Here is a 19,699-nt window from a genome sequence, read left to right as displayed (position 1 = left end):
GACTGAATGATTAGCTCCCTAGGGAATAGATGCACCGTATACCAAGAGCTATAAAAAAAATTTCAGTTTTTCATTTCAACATATTTTTCCTGGAAATATTTCTAAAATGCTCTGAACTGCTGCCCAAGTTAGTTACAGTACAATAAAGATAATTGCATCTTTCTCAGTGACTGAGGATCTTGTTTTGCCTTCAAGGTCATCACTCTAGACAGCTTGCAGTGTTTTGTTCTAAAATAGTTCCACTAATAACATGGTGTGTGTGTGTGTGTGTGTGTGTGTGTAAAGAGGGACACACAAAAAATATTAGGCTAAATCTATAAGTCCGTAATTTATCTAAGAATATGCTTCAGAAATGGCTCAAAATAGTCAAATAGCAAATCTACAGGGTGGTTTACACTGTTGATGCATTGCCTTTCTTTCTTCCAAGAAATCCAGATTTGATCACAGTTGCAAAATGACATGTCAGAAACACACGCAAGCTTTGGAGTCAGACAGATCTAGGCCCAACATTTGTTTCTGCCATTTCCTACCATAGTGACCTTAAACAAGTTTGTTTTTTTGAGTTACCTAAAAATGGAGAAGATACAGTGTACCTGTGTTGTTGGAACTACAGAAAATACACATAGATAAAAATGGACTATAAAAAGAATTGCCTAATTCATTATAGCTATGGTTATTAATTTAGCTTTACCTATAAGAAAAAATCCAATGTGGACAAAATAGCTAATGTAGTCTTCTCTCCAAATCTTTTAAGAGAATCTAAACATCAAGTGGTCCACTTAGGAGCAGCCGTGGTCATCTAGGCATTACGGCCAGGCAAGATGGAAATATGCTAGGACATGGAATTCCAGAACAAAGCCTGCTCCTGTTTTATTCAGCAAAGTCTTTGTCAAAAGTTGTGCATAATGGAGCGCTCTGAAAAAAAAGCAGGTGGCTGAGAAGCTAGGGAGTCCTGGCTTGGGACTGATAGAGCTATCTGGTGTGAGGGTTGAAATTATGCTAAGCAGTATTGGCAGGACAACTGGCTTTATCTCTGCTTGATGGCTTCTAACAAGCTTTATAAAGGTGGTGGTGGTAGGGACAACTCCTGGCCACTAATACAAGACATTTAATTCCAATAACACTTTGTGTTTCCATATCCAAATCATGCCTTGGCAGCCACATGGTGCCTAAGCCAGCCTCCTCTGGTGACACATCTGGCCTAACAGCTGGGTGGCCGAGGAACTTGGTGGGGGTAGGCAATAAATTGTGGGGTGCAATCCTCAGCTTCTTCATTTGCTTGTTTGCCATCATAACCATTATGGGGAACATCTGGGTGTACACAGCAGGGGGTAGCCCTTGGAATTGGCTTTAAACACTGCCACCTTCCAGCTTTCCATCTGCCTTCTTGGGAAGAGGAGATGGACCAAGCTGGGGGCCTGGCAGGTCTTAGGGGGCATTTGTTTAGGAAATCGCAGAATTAGTGTCAGTAAACAGTGCATTTCCTGCTGTGATAGTTGACTGGGGAAGGAGGAGGGAGGAGAGGTGGTTTTTCAGAGACACATCTGCCAAGCCCAAAGCTCTGTGCTAAGCTAAGGTGCCTGGCAGAAGAGAGAGAGGACAAGCCAGATAGTGGAGAGTGAAAGGAGACAGGATAGATGATAGATAAACTGATAGATGATATATATATATATATATATATATATATATATATATATATATATATATGATTGATAGATGATAGATTGATAAGTAGGTAGGTAGGTAGATAGATAGATAGATAGATGATATAAAAATAAAATAAAATATATTTATTAAAATCCTGAGTTTTGGAATCAAATCTAGACATAATCTCAGCTCTGCCCCACTCCAGCAGCTCAAGCCTGGCCTTCATGTATGCCTTCCACCCAGCCTGTTAGAATTAGTGTTGATATTAATGCACTACATCTTCACACAGGGGGCTGGGGAATTTAGCTCAGTGGCAGAGCATTTGCTAAGCAAGCACAAGGCCCTGGGTTCAGTCCTCAGCTCTGAAAAAAAACAAACAAACAAACAAAAAAAAAACAAAAACAAAAAAAGAAAACAAAACAAAACATCTTCACACAGGCACAAGGATCCAGGTGGCAAAACTTAAAATACAATTTAAAAAATCAAAAATAGGATTTTAGAGATTCTAGTGCAATATCAGGGGTTCCTTTGTCTTTGAACGAGGATACCAGAGGAAACTATGAGAGGAAATAGTACAGGCTCAGTGTTTAGTAAATAGGTCTGTCACGCAGAGTCTGAGTGTGATGTAGGAGATGATGGAGCCACTGAATCGGGACGATCTGCCAGTGAGTCAAATGTGGACCTGCTTGAAACAGCTACGACGCTAGGACTCTGTGCCTTGTTTCCTCATATGGGTCACACTTCTCATCTCATGGGCTGCTTGGAGGGTTGGCATCTTAGGGATTTTTGTTACTATGAAGAGACACCATGACCATGGCAACACTTACAAAGAAACATTTACTGGGGTGCAGGGCTCACAGTTTCAGAGGTTCAGTCCATTAGCATCATGGCATGGAACATGGCAGTAAGCAGGCAGATGTAGTGCTAGAGCTGAGAGCCCTACATCTTGACTGAGAGGCAACAGGAAGTCGACTGTCACACTGAAGCTTGAGAAAAGAGACCTCAAAGCCCGTCCCCACAGAGACACCCTTCCTCCAACAAGGCCACACCTCCTAATAGTGCCACTCCATTTGGGGGGCATTCTCTTTCAAACAACCACAGATGGATTAGACAATGAGGTAGGCTACTTGCTGGGGTCTGTGAAAGCATTGCTGGGGCTCCCCTTGCTCCATGATCTTTCCCGAGATCCGCGGGTGCAATGATTTCCTCCTTTGCCATTACCCTTGGGAAGTTGACTGAGGACAATTGGGGCAGAAGAATGAATGTTTCACATTAAACTAGCTGGCCAAACCAAAGCAGAGCACCCATGGGTGTTCATGTAGTAGGTGCTGTTGGCTGTGTCTTTGAGACAGCAAGTTGTTGAGCCCAGGATTTCCCACTGTGAGGGGCATCACACTCCTCTCCAAGGCTACAGGAGAAGTCTCTTTCCACCCTCAGACTGGCAGACCTGGCTCACTCCATTTCTCCAATGCTGCCAACAGGTACCAGCATTGATAACGTGCCCTTTTAATGTGGAGTTCAAACAGCACCATGGCTCTGCCTAGTCCCCAGGAATCCCTGCTTAATACATTTTATTTCTGGCCCATCACTTCCCCTCTTCTGCCAGCCTGAGGTCCAATTAGGAAGCAGCATTCTTCTTTTGCTCTGTCTTGCCATATAGCTCCATGCCAGCCTGCTCAGAGCCAGAGGCTTAATGCAAATGTGTGTGAGTTGTTCCCAGAGAGAAGCAGAAAGATGTCAAAAAAAAAAAAAAAAAAGAAGGTTCTTTGCTTTTAAAAGGTTGCAAAAAGGCAAAAGGAAATCCATGGATTATTTGCCAGGGGTAATAGTTTCACATGGAGTGTGTCAGGGCTGCACTTTGGTCTTCTTTTTACCCACTGGTGTGGATGCTTTCTGGTTGTGCCAGTGCCCTTCAGGACTCAGCCCTATGAAGGACAGCTCAGGCTGCTATGACCGCCACATTGGAGTGGACTGCTCAGATGGTTTCAACGGCGGCTGCGAACAGCTGTGCCTCCAGCAGATGGCGCCTTTTCCAGATGACCCCACCTTGTACAATATCCTCATGTTTTGCGGGTGAGTGAGCAGGCATGAGGTTGCTGGGCCAAGGGACTTTGAGTGCTGAAACCCTAGTAGGTCCTTGTTAATGGATTGGTCATTCCCTAGGCTCTAAGGAGAGAGCTGGTAGAACAGGATGAGCACATTGATAATCTAACATAGAGGAACCTTATGGCAAGTCTAATCTGGAGGCTATAGTAATGCAGCCTCGGGCTTACCTGAAAGGAAAAAATTAACGGCATGGTTTACATAAATCATTGCCCAATTAAGGCAGGGTGTTCCAAGTGTTGCCTTGGAGGAGCTATGTTAATGATGTGTTTGGGGACAGAAACTATTCCCATGGTCCAAAACTTGAGATAGACTATGTGAAACTACCAGAGTATCAAAGGAGGGAAGGAGAAGTGGTTTTAAAAAAGTGCAAACTTCAAATTCTGCTCCCAGAGTCCCTGTAGTTTGCCCAGCCTGCCCTCCTTCCGCAAAGTTATTAGTTACCCCCAGTCTAATGCTCTTCCTGTGATCAGCTCTCTCCCCCATCCATGTGAGCGAACAGGGTGGGCAATGCCACCCCATTTCACAGGTGAGAAAAGGAATGTCCAGGGAAATGAACGATCTCCCTCAAGACTGGAAAGTTAGTAAATGAGAAAATTAGGAGCAGAATTCAGGCCCTTCTGACTTTTTTAAAAGCTCTGCAGTTTTCTCAAAATTTAAATTTGTATCGCTGAGTGAAATTATATTTAAAGCCATTTTCATGCTATATTTATCAAGTAAATAAAGATTTAGCCAATTCTGCTATGCCCATAGATTGCTTATCTATCCTTTGCTCTCTTCCCACCCTCCCTGCTTCTGTCCCCCACTTTCCCACCCCACTCTGTTACTGCAAGTCAGTTGGGGTGCACACACACCACACTGACCACTGGGCTGCTGAAGAAAGTAGCATTTAGGTTTGTGTCTTCAAGAATCTCACCATCTAATAAGCTTGCAATGGAAATCAATGTTTAAAGTCATAAAACTATGTTAGGGGCTTGCTAAAAGCCGGTGCCTGCTGAGTAACCATGAAAAGATTTCCAGTGCACTTCTACTGTTAGTTTATTGTATTTTATCTCATTTCTTTGCAATTGAGCAATTTTCATATTTAGTTTCTTGTAAAATCCCATTCCATAAATAGAAGCTTGCTCTAAATTTTAATGTTCTCTGTAATGTGACCATTAAGGTTGACCCACTTCAATTAATGGAAGCAGATTCAGCCAAAGTTACATTCCTTTTTATTTACTGTATGTACATTTCATCACCTGCTTGTGCAGAGAACCTTGTTAGGTGGTAGATACAACAGGAACAGCAGGGTGACCAGCCTGGTCTCCCCTCTCAAAAAGTTTGCTGTGCAATACTTGGACAGAAGAATGAGAAATGGAGCCATATGGAAGAGACAGGCAGGTGTCAAGTGGACTGAAATGGAACCAGTCAGCTTTAACCCCCTATCATCCAAACTCTAGTTTATATGGCTAGAGGAAGGAGCCATTTCAAGGTCTTGTCCCAGACCTCCTCTGAGTCATGGAGTCAGTTCTCTGTGGGCCTTGAATCATGCCAGTTCCCTGAACAAAAGCCATGATTTCTCACTGGACTTTCTTTCGGGTTTCAGTTGGAAATAGGCACATGTTGATTAGTCTTTTCCAAGGCACTATATATAGTCTTTCAGATATGTCCTGATTTGAGGTTCTTATACACAGAGCAAACAGCATGCACTTATAATTAAAATGCTCTATTCACGCCTGTTCACACAACCATATAAATGGGAAATGGGGAGAATTAGCAGTTCAGGTTGTTTGCCCATGGTCCTCATTTGCACCTCTGCTAATAATAATAGCAGCGTTTAGCCAGCACTAGCTGTACTTTCAGCATGGTGTACATTTTATATGTTGAATATATAAATTAATTTCCTCAACACTCTAGTGCAACAGCTACTCCTCCCACCCTTCCTGCAGTTTGGGAATTGAAACCTCACAAGAGTTGAAGCAGCTGGCCCAGAGTTACAGTTAAGGACAGCATTAATGTTGTTACAGTATTATGTCTACTTTTAAAAACTATGATCCTTTGGGCCTCTATAAAGGACTGAAGCTTTTAACCTATTACAGTTACTACAGATAGTGATCATTGATGTGTTCAGTATCTAATCATCTTAAAATTTTAAATTTGTTCTATTTCTAAGGAGGGGAAGAAATCTTTATTTTTTTAAAAAAACAATGGCAGCCTTATTAAAGAATTAAGTCTTACTTGAGTTAACAAGTGTATATTACTCATAAAATAACTACAAATAAAGTCCAATTGATGACTTATGAGTCACTGACCCATGGTTATCAAATTAGTATTACTTTCCCATTAGAGCAGCGCAACGCGGAAAGCAGTGAGGAGGCAATTGTTGGTTTACGGAGCACACAGGACTCACACTGTGCCCTGGCATCTATTTAGTTCTGGATGTCAGCGCTGAGTGGAGGGGAGTTTGTATGAGCTGCTGGTTTGTTTGTATGTCCTCAAACAGAGCGCAGCTAGAAGATCACAGATCTTCCTCATTTCTTAGTTGACTTACCACAGGACCAGATTTGAGAGTTATTAATTTCTTGAGCACACTGTTACTCTTTTGCTGCCTGATTACCCTGCAAACAAATGCAGAGGCTCCACAGAATATTCTTGAGAAAAATGCTGGCATACCTTACATTTGAGTATGTTAACTCACTTATAAGCTGATCTCCTCTAATCCTCAACTTTAGAAATCAGAGAGCTAGAACAGGTGGAGTCCGAAAAGGCTTACCATCTAAGGAAACATAAACATTTGATGTGGCCATGATGAAAAGTGCCTTACTTTATAGATGTATGAAGCTGCGTTTTAAGAGACCTAAATCAAAAGGTTTATTCCTAGTTTGAGATCATCCAACATTTCTCCACAAGCATTGATCCCAATTTATTGTGTTGATTTGCCCTGATGACTCATCGACGAATAACTTCTTGAGTTCTCTATCCTGTTAGGTGTATCGAAGACTACAAGCTTGGGGTGGATGGACGGTCTTGTCAACTTGTCACAGAGACCTGCCCAGAGGGAGGTGACTGTGCAGAAAGCAGAGAGGTCCCTATGAACCAGACTCTCTTTGGGGAAATGTTCTTTGGTTACAACAACCAGTCCAAAGAAGTAGCTGCTGGACAGGTGCTAAAAGGAACATTCAGGTGAACTTCATATGCATAGAGCTGACTTTTCAGGGGTGTTGTGTACCTTCCACTCTGAAGAGCCTTATTCTCAGCATGATGTTGTATATCTTAGATCAGGGTGAATGTGATATACCTACAGGGACAGATTGTGTTCTTGCCCATAATCCTGTTCAAATCTACACTCTTCATTCAAGAATCTAAGAAGCATGCTGGGTGTATGGTAAAACCTTAAACAAAATCTTCCCTTCAAGATTTCACATTGAAGCCACACCAAAATGTTCAAGTTCCATTTTACCTCCAAATCTTAAGACCTCGCTTGTGAGTGAGTCTAGAACAGCAGCCCTCAGAGTGTGCTCAAAGGATTCTTGGACATCACTAGACCTCTTTGGGGAGTACTTAGGTTCTACATATTCGAAAGCTAAATTTCTTTCATATATTTCAAGTAAAATAACATGTTGTAATAAGTTGGATTCAGTTGTGAGAATCCAATTGTCTTCTATTAAATCAGATATTAAAATATATAAAATAATGCCATTGCCCTTTTTCCCATAATACAGGTTGATATTGAATGTGTTTATTGGTAATTTAATAGTAATTTTTAAATTTCCTCATTTAATTTCTAACATGTAAATATTGACATTTATGATCATGGCCAAATATTTGGGACATTTAATTATTTTGAAGATTAAAAAGCACCTCTGTGGACAAAACATTTTGAACCATTTATTAAGAAACTCTGCAAGAGATTCCCCATTTGACCCTCATACCTGTTCTTCCTTGGGCTATTTGAATTTACTTAGAAGCCATGGGAATATGCTTTCCATGAGATGATGATAAGGATTATGACAGTGGAGATAACAGTATTCTAACATAAAACACAACTAGATAGCAATCTAATCTATGCTTGTAGGAACAAATTGGAGGCAAATTTTTAAGGTAGTTCTTGTATTCAGCTCCTGTTTCTGTCATGGACAAGAAACTTTGCAAGTATTTTCCATTTTCAACATGGAATTGGTTTTCCAGGGTGGTAAGTATGGTATCATAATTGGTCTTGTGATAGCCAGAGTATTCTCTGTATTTTACAAATATAACTGAGAGCATTGGCATCTTGTAGAGAGGGAGTCAGAGGGGTCACCTGGGGTGGAGGGAAGCATTCTCTACTCTGCTCATAGACTTTTTCAGCTGACTCACCTCTCATCTCTATGCCCCCTTTACCTCCCTTATTCACATGACTAACTCATGTCATGTGCACCAAATGTGTCTCAAGGTGAGGCACGACTTTTGGACCAGAAAGACGTTTTACACTGTGTGTTGAAATATGGGCTGCATGCTGAGGAGTACCGTGGACAGGCAGAAAATGAAGGTCTGCTTTGTTTCTAGACAAAACAACTTTGTTCGTGGTTTAGACCAGCAACTGCCGGATGGTCTTGTGGTTGCCACTGTCCCACTGGAGAATCAGTGTCTAGAGGAAATCTCAGAGCCTACCCCTGACCCTGACTTTCTGACTGGTAAGAATGCCTTCACCTTTATACAGCCAAACCCAGGCAGATATCCAAAATTTCTTAAAATCATGGCAGTCGCTTGACCATGCTCATTTTTGTTCCCAAGTCAGTCATTTCATTCAAATATGATAAACGATCTGTTATAAAAATCAAATATTATTAGGATTAATTATCAGTAAAATTGTCAATATTCTCATATAATTGCTACAAAATGGCTGTGATAATTTATTTTTCTTGCTAAATTTTATAGAAATTCTTCAAGGAGGTGGGGGAAAATGCCACAGTGGATGCATATACATTCAGAGGTTTTGGTTGGGTTTGAGGTATGTAGGTCATGGAGGCAGAGAGAAAATGGAGTACATCTATCCCCTGAACATGCATTGATAGTGTGGACCCTGCAGAGAACTTCTGGAGCAGTGAGATAAGACAGAGAGAGACTGACAGAGTTTTGTTAGCCAGTGACCCTGTATTTGAACCTAGCTCTATTGTGTGAAGGCCTCTTGATCCCTCATGATGTGAAGGGGACATTAAATCCTGTCCCCCTGTTCCCCAATCCCACAGTTCCTTCTCTTGGTCTCTATGGGACAGAGATGTGACTTCATTAGTGGAGGCAGGGCCCATAGGGTGGGCTGTTTCTTTCTGGCCTTGGCTTCTAGGTAGATCCTCTTTGAGCTAAGAAGGAGCTTGAGGTGCCCCATGAGCTCTAGAAATCGGTAACTTGGGATTTGGCATCGTTTGCTAGAACAATATGCTTGAGCTCAATTTCATTGGTTATGCTTGTTTCTTCATTATTCTTCTACCTTATTCATTCTGTCTTCCTTATTCTATACTTTCTGCCTCCTTTCCTCCATTTTTTAATGAATGGCTAAGCATAAGCCTTCAACAGATACCAGGGATTAGAAGTGGTTCTTCCTGAGGCAATGAAGCATAGTAATTATTAGCGTGGGCTCCAGAGCCTGGCAGCTGGGATCTGCTCCTTACTCGTCTAAGTTCAGGACAAGTCATTTAACTTCTCTGTACTGCTGTGTCTTTTGCCTTTAAAAATGTGTATTATAACACCGTCTTCCCCATAGAATTGATATGAGAGACTAACACTAATGGAAGTGATTCCTAACACATCGTGGCATGTGTGTTTGTTAACTAAATAAATGGACCAATGAGAAGTACTGTTCAGCATGTACAGCCTGCAAATGCATGTGGTGGGAAGTGTAGCCTAGCACAAAATGGTAAACTTACTTCTAACCCAATGAGATATTTTGGTGATTTGTTGCTTTCTTTCTTTCTTTTTGGTACTCCATTTCTTGAGCATGAGTTTTGTGGATGATGACGTTGTTTCTCAACAATATCATGTCTCAATATTAAAAAAGGTGCCCATGCCTCCTTTGTGTCTTTTCTGTAGCATGGAAAGAAGCAGCATAAAGTAATAATAAAAAAATAGATACATTCTAGGCCTTCCAGGAATCTCTTCAAGATCAAAAATAGGTTTTCTGAGGAAAACTGACTACACACACACGCACACACACAATTAACATGTAGACTCAGAAGTGCTTCCTAAAAACATAGGTCTCTAGCATCACTTCCATTTTGTTTACTGAGAAACACTCCACTCTCTTTCTCTGTCTGTCTCTGTCTCCCTCTGTCTCTGTCTCTGTCTCTGTCTCTCTCTTTCTCTCTCTCTGTCTGTGTGTGTGTGTGTGTGTGTGTGTGTGTGTGTGTGTGTACTTATAAAGGAGGCTTGGGAGCTGGCACCTACAAACAAGGCAAGTTCCGTGCTTCTAATGATCTGCTTGTTTAAACACCCACTAGTTCCCCCCCCCACACACACCGCATTTATGGTACATATTGGAAAGGAATATTGTCCTGCAATTACCAGGCTAAGAGGATGCCTAGTGCAGCCTAGGATGATGCCAGCAGCTTTTCAGAAGGAGTAAGTGGGATAGAACTGAGATGTCAGAAGCACCTATACTTGAATTCACATCTTTGAGATAAGGAAATGCTTCAAATTACATTCTTAACCACAACAGAATTATATTTACCCCAGTGTTCCTGGACTTCTCTTTATGGGACTTAATGTTAAAAATGACAAGCTGAGTCCCTTCTGATGTGCATGGCTCCCAGTCAACGTGAATGCTTCCTGACCTGGTGGCTTTTCTATCTGCTTTTAACCTGTTTTGGTTAAGCAGAGCTTGTTAGTCCAAGGGCATGTCTCTCTAAGATATAAACAAAGAGTAAACTCTCATGTTTTTAACACAAAATAACTAGAAGGATTGAAAAAGACATGACTGACCAAATCCCTTCCATATTCTCTGGCCAGTTCTGGTAACACTTTCATGATCACTTTCCATGCAGTGACACAGTGACTCTGGCCTACTGTCACACTGTGTTGTTATGGGCCATAATCCTCACAAACCTATAAGCTTGGAGGGTTTTAGAGCTAAAGTGATCTTCAGAATCTTCTGTCTCAGCACTTCTAAGCATGTTTTGTGCTTTGTTTTTTTCACGGAAAATCAAAGTTCTATTCATAAACAGGTTCTGACCTCAAATATGTTCAGGAGAACTGCATGTAGAATCCTTCTCTCAGTAACTCACATCACCTTAGTATTAGAAAGCCTGCAGGCAAGGAATCGCTTTTACTTTATTTAACCCAGCAATTCCCAACCCTATTTAACTAGAGAATCCTTTGCACACCGACCATCTGGCAGAATTATTAAATAACACTCTGGAAATACTGATTTATAAGTCTTCATTGGTTTCTTCAGAATAACAGTTAAACTCCGAGCTTCTCGGTTCTCCCACTGTTACGGGTTGCATGGAAATAGAGGAAGGCCAGCCAGATACAAACAGGTAATAGCCATTTATTCTGGGCTGATGATAGAAAGGAACACAACAGCTGTCATTTGTGGTCTGGCACAGTCTCAAAGGTAGAGAGAAAAGTGGAAAATCTTCATGAGAAAGGAGAAGGTTACAGGTATGACTGCCAGCTCTTGACATGGGGATACTGTAGGTAAGCTAACTGGAACCTCTACCATTGGCTAGGGGTATGTATTAGACACTCAGTCATGAATAAGATCCCAGGTGTTTGGATGAAATTGTTATGGGGACAGTTCTTAGGCTTCTTGGGCAGTATGCTAGGGAGGGTCTGGCTTTCCACGCACTGACTTTTGGGTTTTAGGTTGGCTTCTTGGATGGGTTAGTAGAGACAATGGGATGGGATAGTTTTCCAAGCAGTTGGTATAGATTTGGGGTAGAATTCTGCTTCTGGATTGTTCTGTCTTCTGTCCATTTGTACATGCTTTCATTTCCCCTCCCCTCCCTTCATCTTTTTCTTCTAGTCCCTTCTCTCTCCTCCCCTTCTCTTTTCAGATTATACTCAGGCATGTTCATGAACTATGTTCTCAAGCATGGGCTAAAAATATAAAATAAAAAAACAATATCTATTCTCAAAGAAACATAGCCAGAGACATTTTGTTTGGGAAAAATTCATTTGGTTGTAAATGTGTTCTAAAATGATAACAAAATAAACCTGAGTGCCTGTCAAGGACATGCTGAGAAAGAAACATGACTCAGCTAGAAATTATGTACTTTATCCTTCCTTTGTAACTAAGGGAAGAATTATCTGTAAGTAGGTACAGGCAGACACTTTCCAAGCACTAACAGTTACATAACCACTTTTTGGCCTGCCATGGAGTCCAAGCATAGCCACTTGGAAGTGTGTTTGATTATTAAATACCCAAGTCTAGATAATTCATCCTGGGTAGAGGTGAGATAGCATCATGCTTATCTCCAAACATGCATACCTGTTACTTACTCTTACGTTCTCCATGTTGTTCTGGAATTAAGTCTACAGAGTCACAGCAATGTATCAGTTAATAAATGTCAAGTTTGCACATGTATGGGTGATGAGAGAGAGAGAGAGAGAGAGAGAGAGAGAGAGAGAGAGAGAGAGAGAGAAGGTGATAATGTCATAGGGACATGCATACACATGTTGCTTTGTTTTCTCCCCAAAGGGTTTTATGCTTCTAATTTTCTTTGGCTTTCACCCCCTGTCTGTGTAGTAACTGGGATAAATGCCTTCAGCCCCACTTTTCAGGTATGAAAACAGAAACCCGGCATTGCTTGCCTGAAGTCATATGTACACCTATTTGAAGTCACAGAAGTGAAAAGGAAACCAAAAGATATTTCAGCCAAGCCTCTGGTTTTGCAGATTAAACATCCAGGAACCACAATGTCCCAAAGCTAGGTAGCCAGCAAGAACATACTTGGGTTGTGAGAAGGAAAAGTGACAGATGTTAAAGTACTTTTCATTCTGAAACTTCCAGCTGTAGCAACCCTAGCCTTGGAGCCCAGGTCTCCTGGTTTCTTGTCTACTTTTTGTCCTGCTAAGACACCGTTCAATTAAAGGGATCCACCCCATGTGTTGACGATTTTTATTACTTAGACTTGGTGTGTTTTATAAATAGACATTTTCAGATAGCAACAGAGTGGATGTGACACTGTATTGGCATGGCTCTGCACTGCACACAGGTTTTCTGTGCTAGTGAATAGTTTCTTTAAGATAATTAAGTCTTACATTTGTGCAGTCTGAATTTCGTTTGTGTGCCTCTGAAGTCAACATAAAGGTGAAAAGCCAAAGTATGCAGTCATGTGACTGTCATCACAAAGCCTCATACCTTGAAAGATGAACATTTGAATGAAAACACCAAAAACCTTTCCTTCATTTCATGAAACTTCTCTTTGATTACCTGAGATAAAATTTAAGCAATTGCTTCACTTTTGCCGCTTTTCTTGACCTTTCTTATTTTTACCTTCCCAATAATTATTCCCATATGATTCACACGGAAATGTAAGTTTGGTAATTACTCACCTAATTTGATCAGAGATGACAAGTAGATAATTAATCCTGCCCACTCATCATTCAGTTTAGGTATTAAGTTAGTTGATTTAGATGGAAGAAGCAAAAGCCAAAAGGGCTGAAGAATTGATGGTGTACGACGTCTGTTTCACTGCCATATTTGTGCACACATAGTCTATACATCCTGTACAATATACATACACTTCCTGTGTGTACTTGTGTATATGTACATATATGCACATGAGTAAGTGCACATATACATTTCTGTGGCATATACACACATAGATAGATAGATAGATGGATAGATAGATGGATGGATGGATGGATGGATGGATGGATGGATGGATGGATAGATAGATAGATGGATAGATAGATAGATAGATAGATAGATGATAGATAGACAGACAGATAGACTCTTGGCACAGAAATGAAGCTAAAGTTGTGTTTTTTAACAGACTTGGGAAATCTTTATTTTATTTCCTATGGACTAATTATTTATATATTTAATAAATGACAGTTTATTAAAAGCCTACTTTAAAAAAATACTCTGATCACACTGGATAACCCCAGGGAAAAATTGATATTTTCATTGATCTCAGCCTTACCTCTTCTAGAGTATAAGATACACCTTACACTTTATTCTATGTTTAGAAAAGCATTAAATATTTATAGAATTGGCTGGAATTCAAATAGGGGAGCTCTTTCAGCTCTTAAGGAAGAGCAGGCCATTGATACTGTGTAAATGTCCAAAGGAGGCATATATTGAGAGAACCTTGGGCAACAGACTTAGCTTCTCACAACCTGGATTTTCTCATAGGTAAAGGGGCACTTTAAATGCATATCCTATTGCCTGGCACATAGGTGACACTCAATATTTGGCTGTCACTACCTTTTAATAACTTAGTTACCCTGACAGTGTCCCTTCTGGTAAAGGAGAAATAAGCATTATCAGCCTCAGAATAATTAAAGTGTAAATACCAAATATAAATCAGTTAAATGAGACAGAAAAATCAATGTTACAGATACGTGAGCTGAGTCAATTACTGCAAATATTAGAGACTGAATGAACTAGAGTTGAATATGAATTTATTGTCTGAATATTACAATAGCATGAGTAAGGAGCCTGGTTCTGGGTTCAGGCACATCTGGAACCCCACCCTATCTTACCTAGTCTCTTGGGGACTTTGTAGAAACACTCGGGGGTCTCCAAGTCTTCACTTGGCAGGTGCAGATGATAACACCTATAGCACATGGATCAAATGGCTTAACATATGCAAAGTGCTTAGCAAAATGCCAGGCAGAGAGCAAGAGTTCAATAGACATGGTTGTTAAGACTATACTTCTACAGAGTCTCTTCATCAAAGAGCACTTCCTAATTCCTCACCAATACATCCATCCTTACCTTAATTGAACTGGGTCATGCTTTTCAACTTGGGACTTGTGAGTCAGCCTCACAAGCTGACCTTTCGTCTCCTCTGTCCCCAGGGATGGTGAACTTCAGTGAAGTGTCTGGATACCCCGTGCTGCAGCACTGGAAGGTTCGGTCTGTGATGTTCCACATCAAACTCAACCAAGCAGCTGTCTCTCAAGGTAAGCATCCACTACCGCAAGCCCCCACCTCTGTCTTTCCCTAGGCCTGGGAATTCTTTTCCAAAGGGATCATTCAGCTCAGTATTGCAGAAGCAGTGTAGCACACAGCCACTGCATGAGACATGTAGCCAAGGCACTCAGCTTCACTCTTCAGGGCAAATGGATAGGATGAGATTCTTTTCTAAGCGTAGAATGAATTGTAAGGGGTACCTTATACTCTAGAAGAGGCAAGGCTGGGATCAGTGAAAATATTATTCTTCCCCTGGGATTATCCAGTGTGATCAGAGTATTTTTTTAAGTAGGCTTTTAATAAATTGTCAGAATAAACATGTGAAAGAACAAAAACATGATTAAAAGATTTTGTGTGATGACCTGAAGAAAAGGGAGCTAGAAGGAGAGAAGAAGGGGGGAAAAAAGAAACAACATATTTCCTAAACAGCAAATGAAATAGAGAGCAACAGGGAAATATGTCTTTAACTATATGTAATAATGTATGTTATATGGAATGCAAAGATATGTAGAAATACATTTATATTTTAATAATTTAAGGAGTGGTGACTTGTAAGTTCATTTAGGGTCTTAGAGTCAGCAAACAGGAAGTGGAGTCTCAGGATCAAAGAAGGAAGATAATTGGCCATAAGAATTATGATGAAAAATAAAGCCTATACTAAAAACAAAAAAATATACTGCTTCATGAATTGGAAAATATTAGAAATCTAGAATGTTCTTATTGCAGACAACATTACAACAAACCAGTTAGAACATTTCAACAGGGTACTACAGATCTCAAAACTTTGACTTTTTTATTTTATGGATTTCTTGGGAAGAAGGGTTTGGAATGAGGGTTGTACTAAAGGAAACCTCAAATGCAGATTATGTAGAAAGTGAAGTCACTCTTCACGCTCAAAAACCATGGCAACAGAAACTACTCAGCCCACATACTCAGTTTGTACCTAATACAGATGTTGAGCATTACATGGGTTTCTGCTGCCAGAGGCCCCTCAAAGTGACATGAAGTTTTCCCTAGTGATGACCTTGGTACTTAACATCTCATGGCTGGGTTAGACTCCACCTTGCCCCTATGGGACACAGATGTTTAGGAAGGAGGGCTGAATAGAGCTGGCCAGATAAAGTATTAGAGTCTGAAAGTTTACTACAGACCATTTTCTCCCTCGAGTCTTAAAGAACAACAGAAACCATGAAGAGATTTGGCTCAGACAAAGAGTGAGGAGACATACAGGGTCCTTCCACTCATCATTTCCCTGTTCCTTTACCTTTGGTTTTTCTAAAATAAAACACAAGCATTGTTTCCATGACATTTCTTACACCTTTTCTTCCATTATCTTTTCATTACCCATTTCTTAGTTAAAATCTTCTGTAAATAGTTTTGGTTCTTGTATTCCTTAGTTTCCTTAGAGTTAGGAAAGAGTATCTGACACTTAAGGAAGGAAGTATTTATTTTGGCTCACTGCCATGTTAGAGAAAGCATGGTGGCAGGATTAGGAAGCAGAGAGAGATGAATGCTGGTGTTCAACTTGCTTTCTTTGTGTATTCTGTCCAGCACTCCAGCCCATGGAATGGTACCACCCAGAATTAGGATGTGTCTTCCCACCTTGTTTCAGTTTATTTTTCTATTGCTGTGATAAAACACCATGACTAAAAGCAACTCCAGGAGGAAAGAGTTTATTTTATTTTATATTATACTTCCTCATTAACAGTCCATCACTGAAGGAAGTTGAAGCAGGAACTCCAGGGAGGAACGGAAGCTGAAGCCATAGAGGAATGCTACTTACTAGCTTGCTCCTTGATGGCTTTCTCATACTGCTTTCTCATAAAACTCAAGCCCACCTGCTAGACTTGGCACTACCCACAGTGGGATAGGTAATTCCAAATCAATCATTAATCAAGAAAATGCCCAATAGACTTGCCTCTAGCCACATCTTATGGAGACATTTGTTCTATTAATATTCTTTCTTCTTCAGTATATCTAGGTTTGTGTCAAGTTGACAGAAACCAACCAGGACGTACCTCAACTAACCTAATCTAGAAACTTCTTCACAGACATGCTCAGAAGTTCATTACCTAGATGACTCTAGATGCTATCAAGTTGACAATCAGTATTAGCCATCACAGTCTCTACCCACAGAATTCTTTTTATTCTATGACCCTGTGCTTCATACATACCCACATTCACACAACACACACACTATAAAATAATACTTTATTTTATGGTGTGGAATGTCCCTTGCTGGTATTTATGTTTCTATTTTAGACTATGCTATTCTCTTTCTATTTTTAAAATGCTATTAATTAAACTGACTAAATTGATATAATGTCATGAACTGCAGTTTTATGGGACACAAAACCATTTACCTAATGGTTGCAGGAGTGAGGATTTGTACTCCTCTGCTTAACTTGAGTAAAATTAAGAAAATAAACAACATCCTTGAAAAGATACCTATTTAGGAACAGGAACATTTACTTCAGTTAAACAGAATTGCACGATATTCCTAGCTGGTTCTCAAACATCACATCAGGTCACACAGTCACATTTGGGACTAGGTTGCCTAGGAATCTGTGTATCTAACTGGTGAGTTCCCATCCTTACTTACTCTTGGGTGACATCCTCTATAGCCTTCAGCAACGCTCTCCACTCCTTGGACGGGGCTACATCTCGGGCAGATTTTGTGGCCTTGTTGGATCAGTTTGGTAACCATTACATCCAGGAAGCTATCTACGGCTTTGAGGAATCCTGTTCTATATGGTACCCAAACAAACAAGTCCAGCGGCGGCTCTGGCTGGAATATGAAGACATCAGTAAAGGTGAGTGGCTTGCTCCGTGGCAAGTACTATCTGCCCACCAGCAATGTATATGGCCAAACACAAAGGCTCCATAGGAAAAGGATTAATTCAGATTTCCCCTAATTCTGTGTGCTTATATATAAATTTTCTAAGGTGAGGTTGCTAAAATCAAATCTGGGTATTAGACGATGCAGGATGGGATCACAACTATATGTTCATTGTATTAGTTACTATAGAGAGTCCACTAAAGGTTGACAGCCACCATCCATTCTGCTGCTACAAAACAGGAGGAAAGGAGAATGTTCTAGTCCATTTACCCACAGCAACACCAACATACTGCCTCTTAATCCCTCACAGGAATGAGAGGATAACATACTAAGTCCCTTCTCATTCCATCTTGTACTAATTATATTTAGGTTTATTTTCTATTTTCCTGATTGATTTGTGTTTTGAAAAACTATCTTAAGTGTTGGGTGACAGGCTTAAAAATAAGTCTTTGTCCCCACTATCTGAACAGAAAGTGGCTGACCAAGTACACTATCCTGAAAACTTTAAAAACCTTCTGAAGTCACTTCGTTGTATAGTAGTGGTGCAGTCCTAAGTAGTTATAATCATATCAAGCCTGATTTAGCATTGCCAATCTTGGACTTCCTCCTGAGCTGATCTGCATGGTATTCTAATGAGAGCTAGTTGTGGATGTGTGAGCTGCTAACAGGAAGTCTTGAATTGACACAACAAAATTCAAGAAATGGGACATCTTATCAGTCATGAATCAAAACTTCCTTTGAGACTAGAGCCCCTCTTCTATCAACAGTATTACCAAAGGGGTAATTAAGTCTGTGGCCTGACTCTTCTTGTTTCTGTGAGCTCCATATAAACTCACACTTGCCTTGTTCAATGGGATTCAGAAGTAGAATGGCTTCTCTTCTGGCTGGCTTCTTTTTCCCAGGACCAAGAGATTAATTCCTGGGCCCCAGTGGCTGTAGGAATATTCCCCTAAGCCAGAGTTCTCCAAAGTCATAAAGACAACCTCAGGCTTCTCAAACTTTGGAATCTGAACAATATTCTGAATCCATTTTGCCAAGGGAACAGTGTAATCTAAGTGAATGTAGATAAGATCAGTTCCAGCTGGCAAAGTTCCCTGAAGTCTCTTTTTCAGAGCTCAGGGACTGAATCACAAGGCTGAATCCTCTGCTCTTCCTGCTTGCAAGGGGCTCAGTGATTGCCAAGACCTGGGACTTCTGGGAGATGAACATCTGACCTTTCTCCAAGTTCATGACTCTACATGATGCTTCTCTCCTGGCACTATACTGTCCTCAAAGAGAAACACTGAGCCCCATAGAGAAATTGTTCAAAGCTTTGGCCTTGCACCCCATTTCCCTTGATAGGGAAGCCTCTCTTGCCACTCAGGACCCAGCTTCACCACAATCCAACTGTTGACTTGAGTTCTCAGAAATATTATATATGCAACTTCCTGCTTGCTATTTACATGAAAAAAATATTTGATTATTTTAGTTTACTCCAGCTATGCCTGACTTGTAAGAAGTCACAAGTGACTACTGCCCATGTTCACCCTGCAGCCCTCATTCTTGAGACTTCTGGATTTATCTGTTTTGTTGTTAATCTGGTTTCTTAATTTTAAATATGGGCATTGATCTCCCTTTACTCTAAAACACTATCATTTGTGGCCATTCCTGTTACTACTGCTCCTGTTTCTTGCAGTTGTTGCCAGTGGTGATAGTGGTGGTGGTAACTGGTGTAAAAGTCCTTCTGGTATGGGCTTTTATGTGGCTATCATTGTAGGCATGCAGCATTAGATACATAGGAATGATGAAAACTTAGAGATGCATGTTTTAGGCCAGATCTCTAGAGGGCAGCTTTCCATACAGTAGTTTTTACTTCTCATGATAACATTTTGGAATAAATATCTCTGCACAAATCCTTTGAAAACCTGTGGGGGAAAAATACTTCCATTTCTTATATCTAAAATGAGACTTGATCACTTTCTTTTTCTTTCTCCTTTTTTCACAAAAAGAACACAATTATAAATAGAGTT

At 40.5% G+C, this 19,699-nt stretch overlaps 1 protein-coding gene across 3 annotated transcripts in view; it reads left to right on the top strand.

The window, feature by feature from the left end:
• Astn1 (astrotactin 1) overlaps positions 1-19,699 on the top strand; it is a 331,275-nt gene that overhangs the window by 241,068 nt on the left and 70,508 nt on the right. For all 3 annotated transcript variants that reach the window (XM_036202074.1, XM_036202075.1, XM_036202076.1), the window contains exons 12-16: positions 3,554-3,720; positions 6,721-6,915; positions 8,278-8,405; positions 14,737-14,841; positions 17,476-17,664. In XM_036202074.1, the coding sequence (XP_036057967.1) occupies positions 3,554-3,720; positions 6,721-6,915; positions 8,278-8,405; positions 14,737-14,841; positions 17,476-17,664 (784 nt within the window). The remainder of the gene's footprint in view (positions 1-3,553; positions 3,721-6,720; positions 6,916-8,277; positions 8,406-14,736; positions 14,842-17,475; positions 17,665-19,699) is intronic.

The sequence above is a fragment of the Onychomys torridus genome, chromosome 11, assembly GCF_903995425.1.
Source record: "Onychomys torridus chromosome 11, mOncTor1.1, whole genome shotgun sequence".
NCBI lineage: Eukaryota > Metazoa > Chordata > Mammalia > Rodentia > Cricetidae > Onychomys > Onychomys torridus.
The sequence above is the reverse complement of the archived record's forward strand: the minus strand, read 5'-3'. Positions and strand labels throughout refer to the sequence as shown.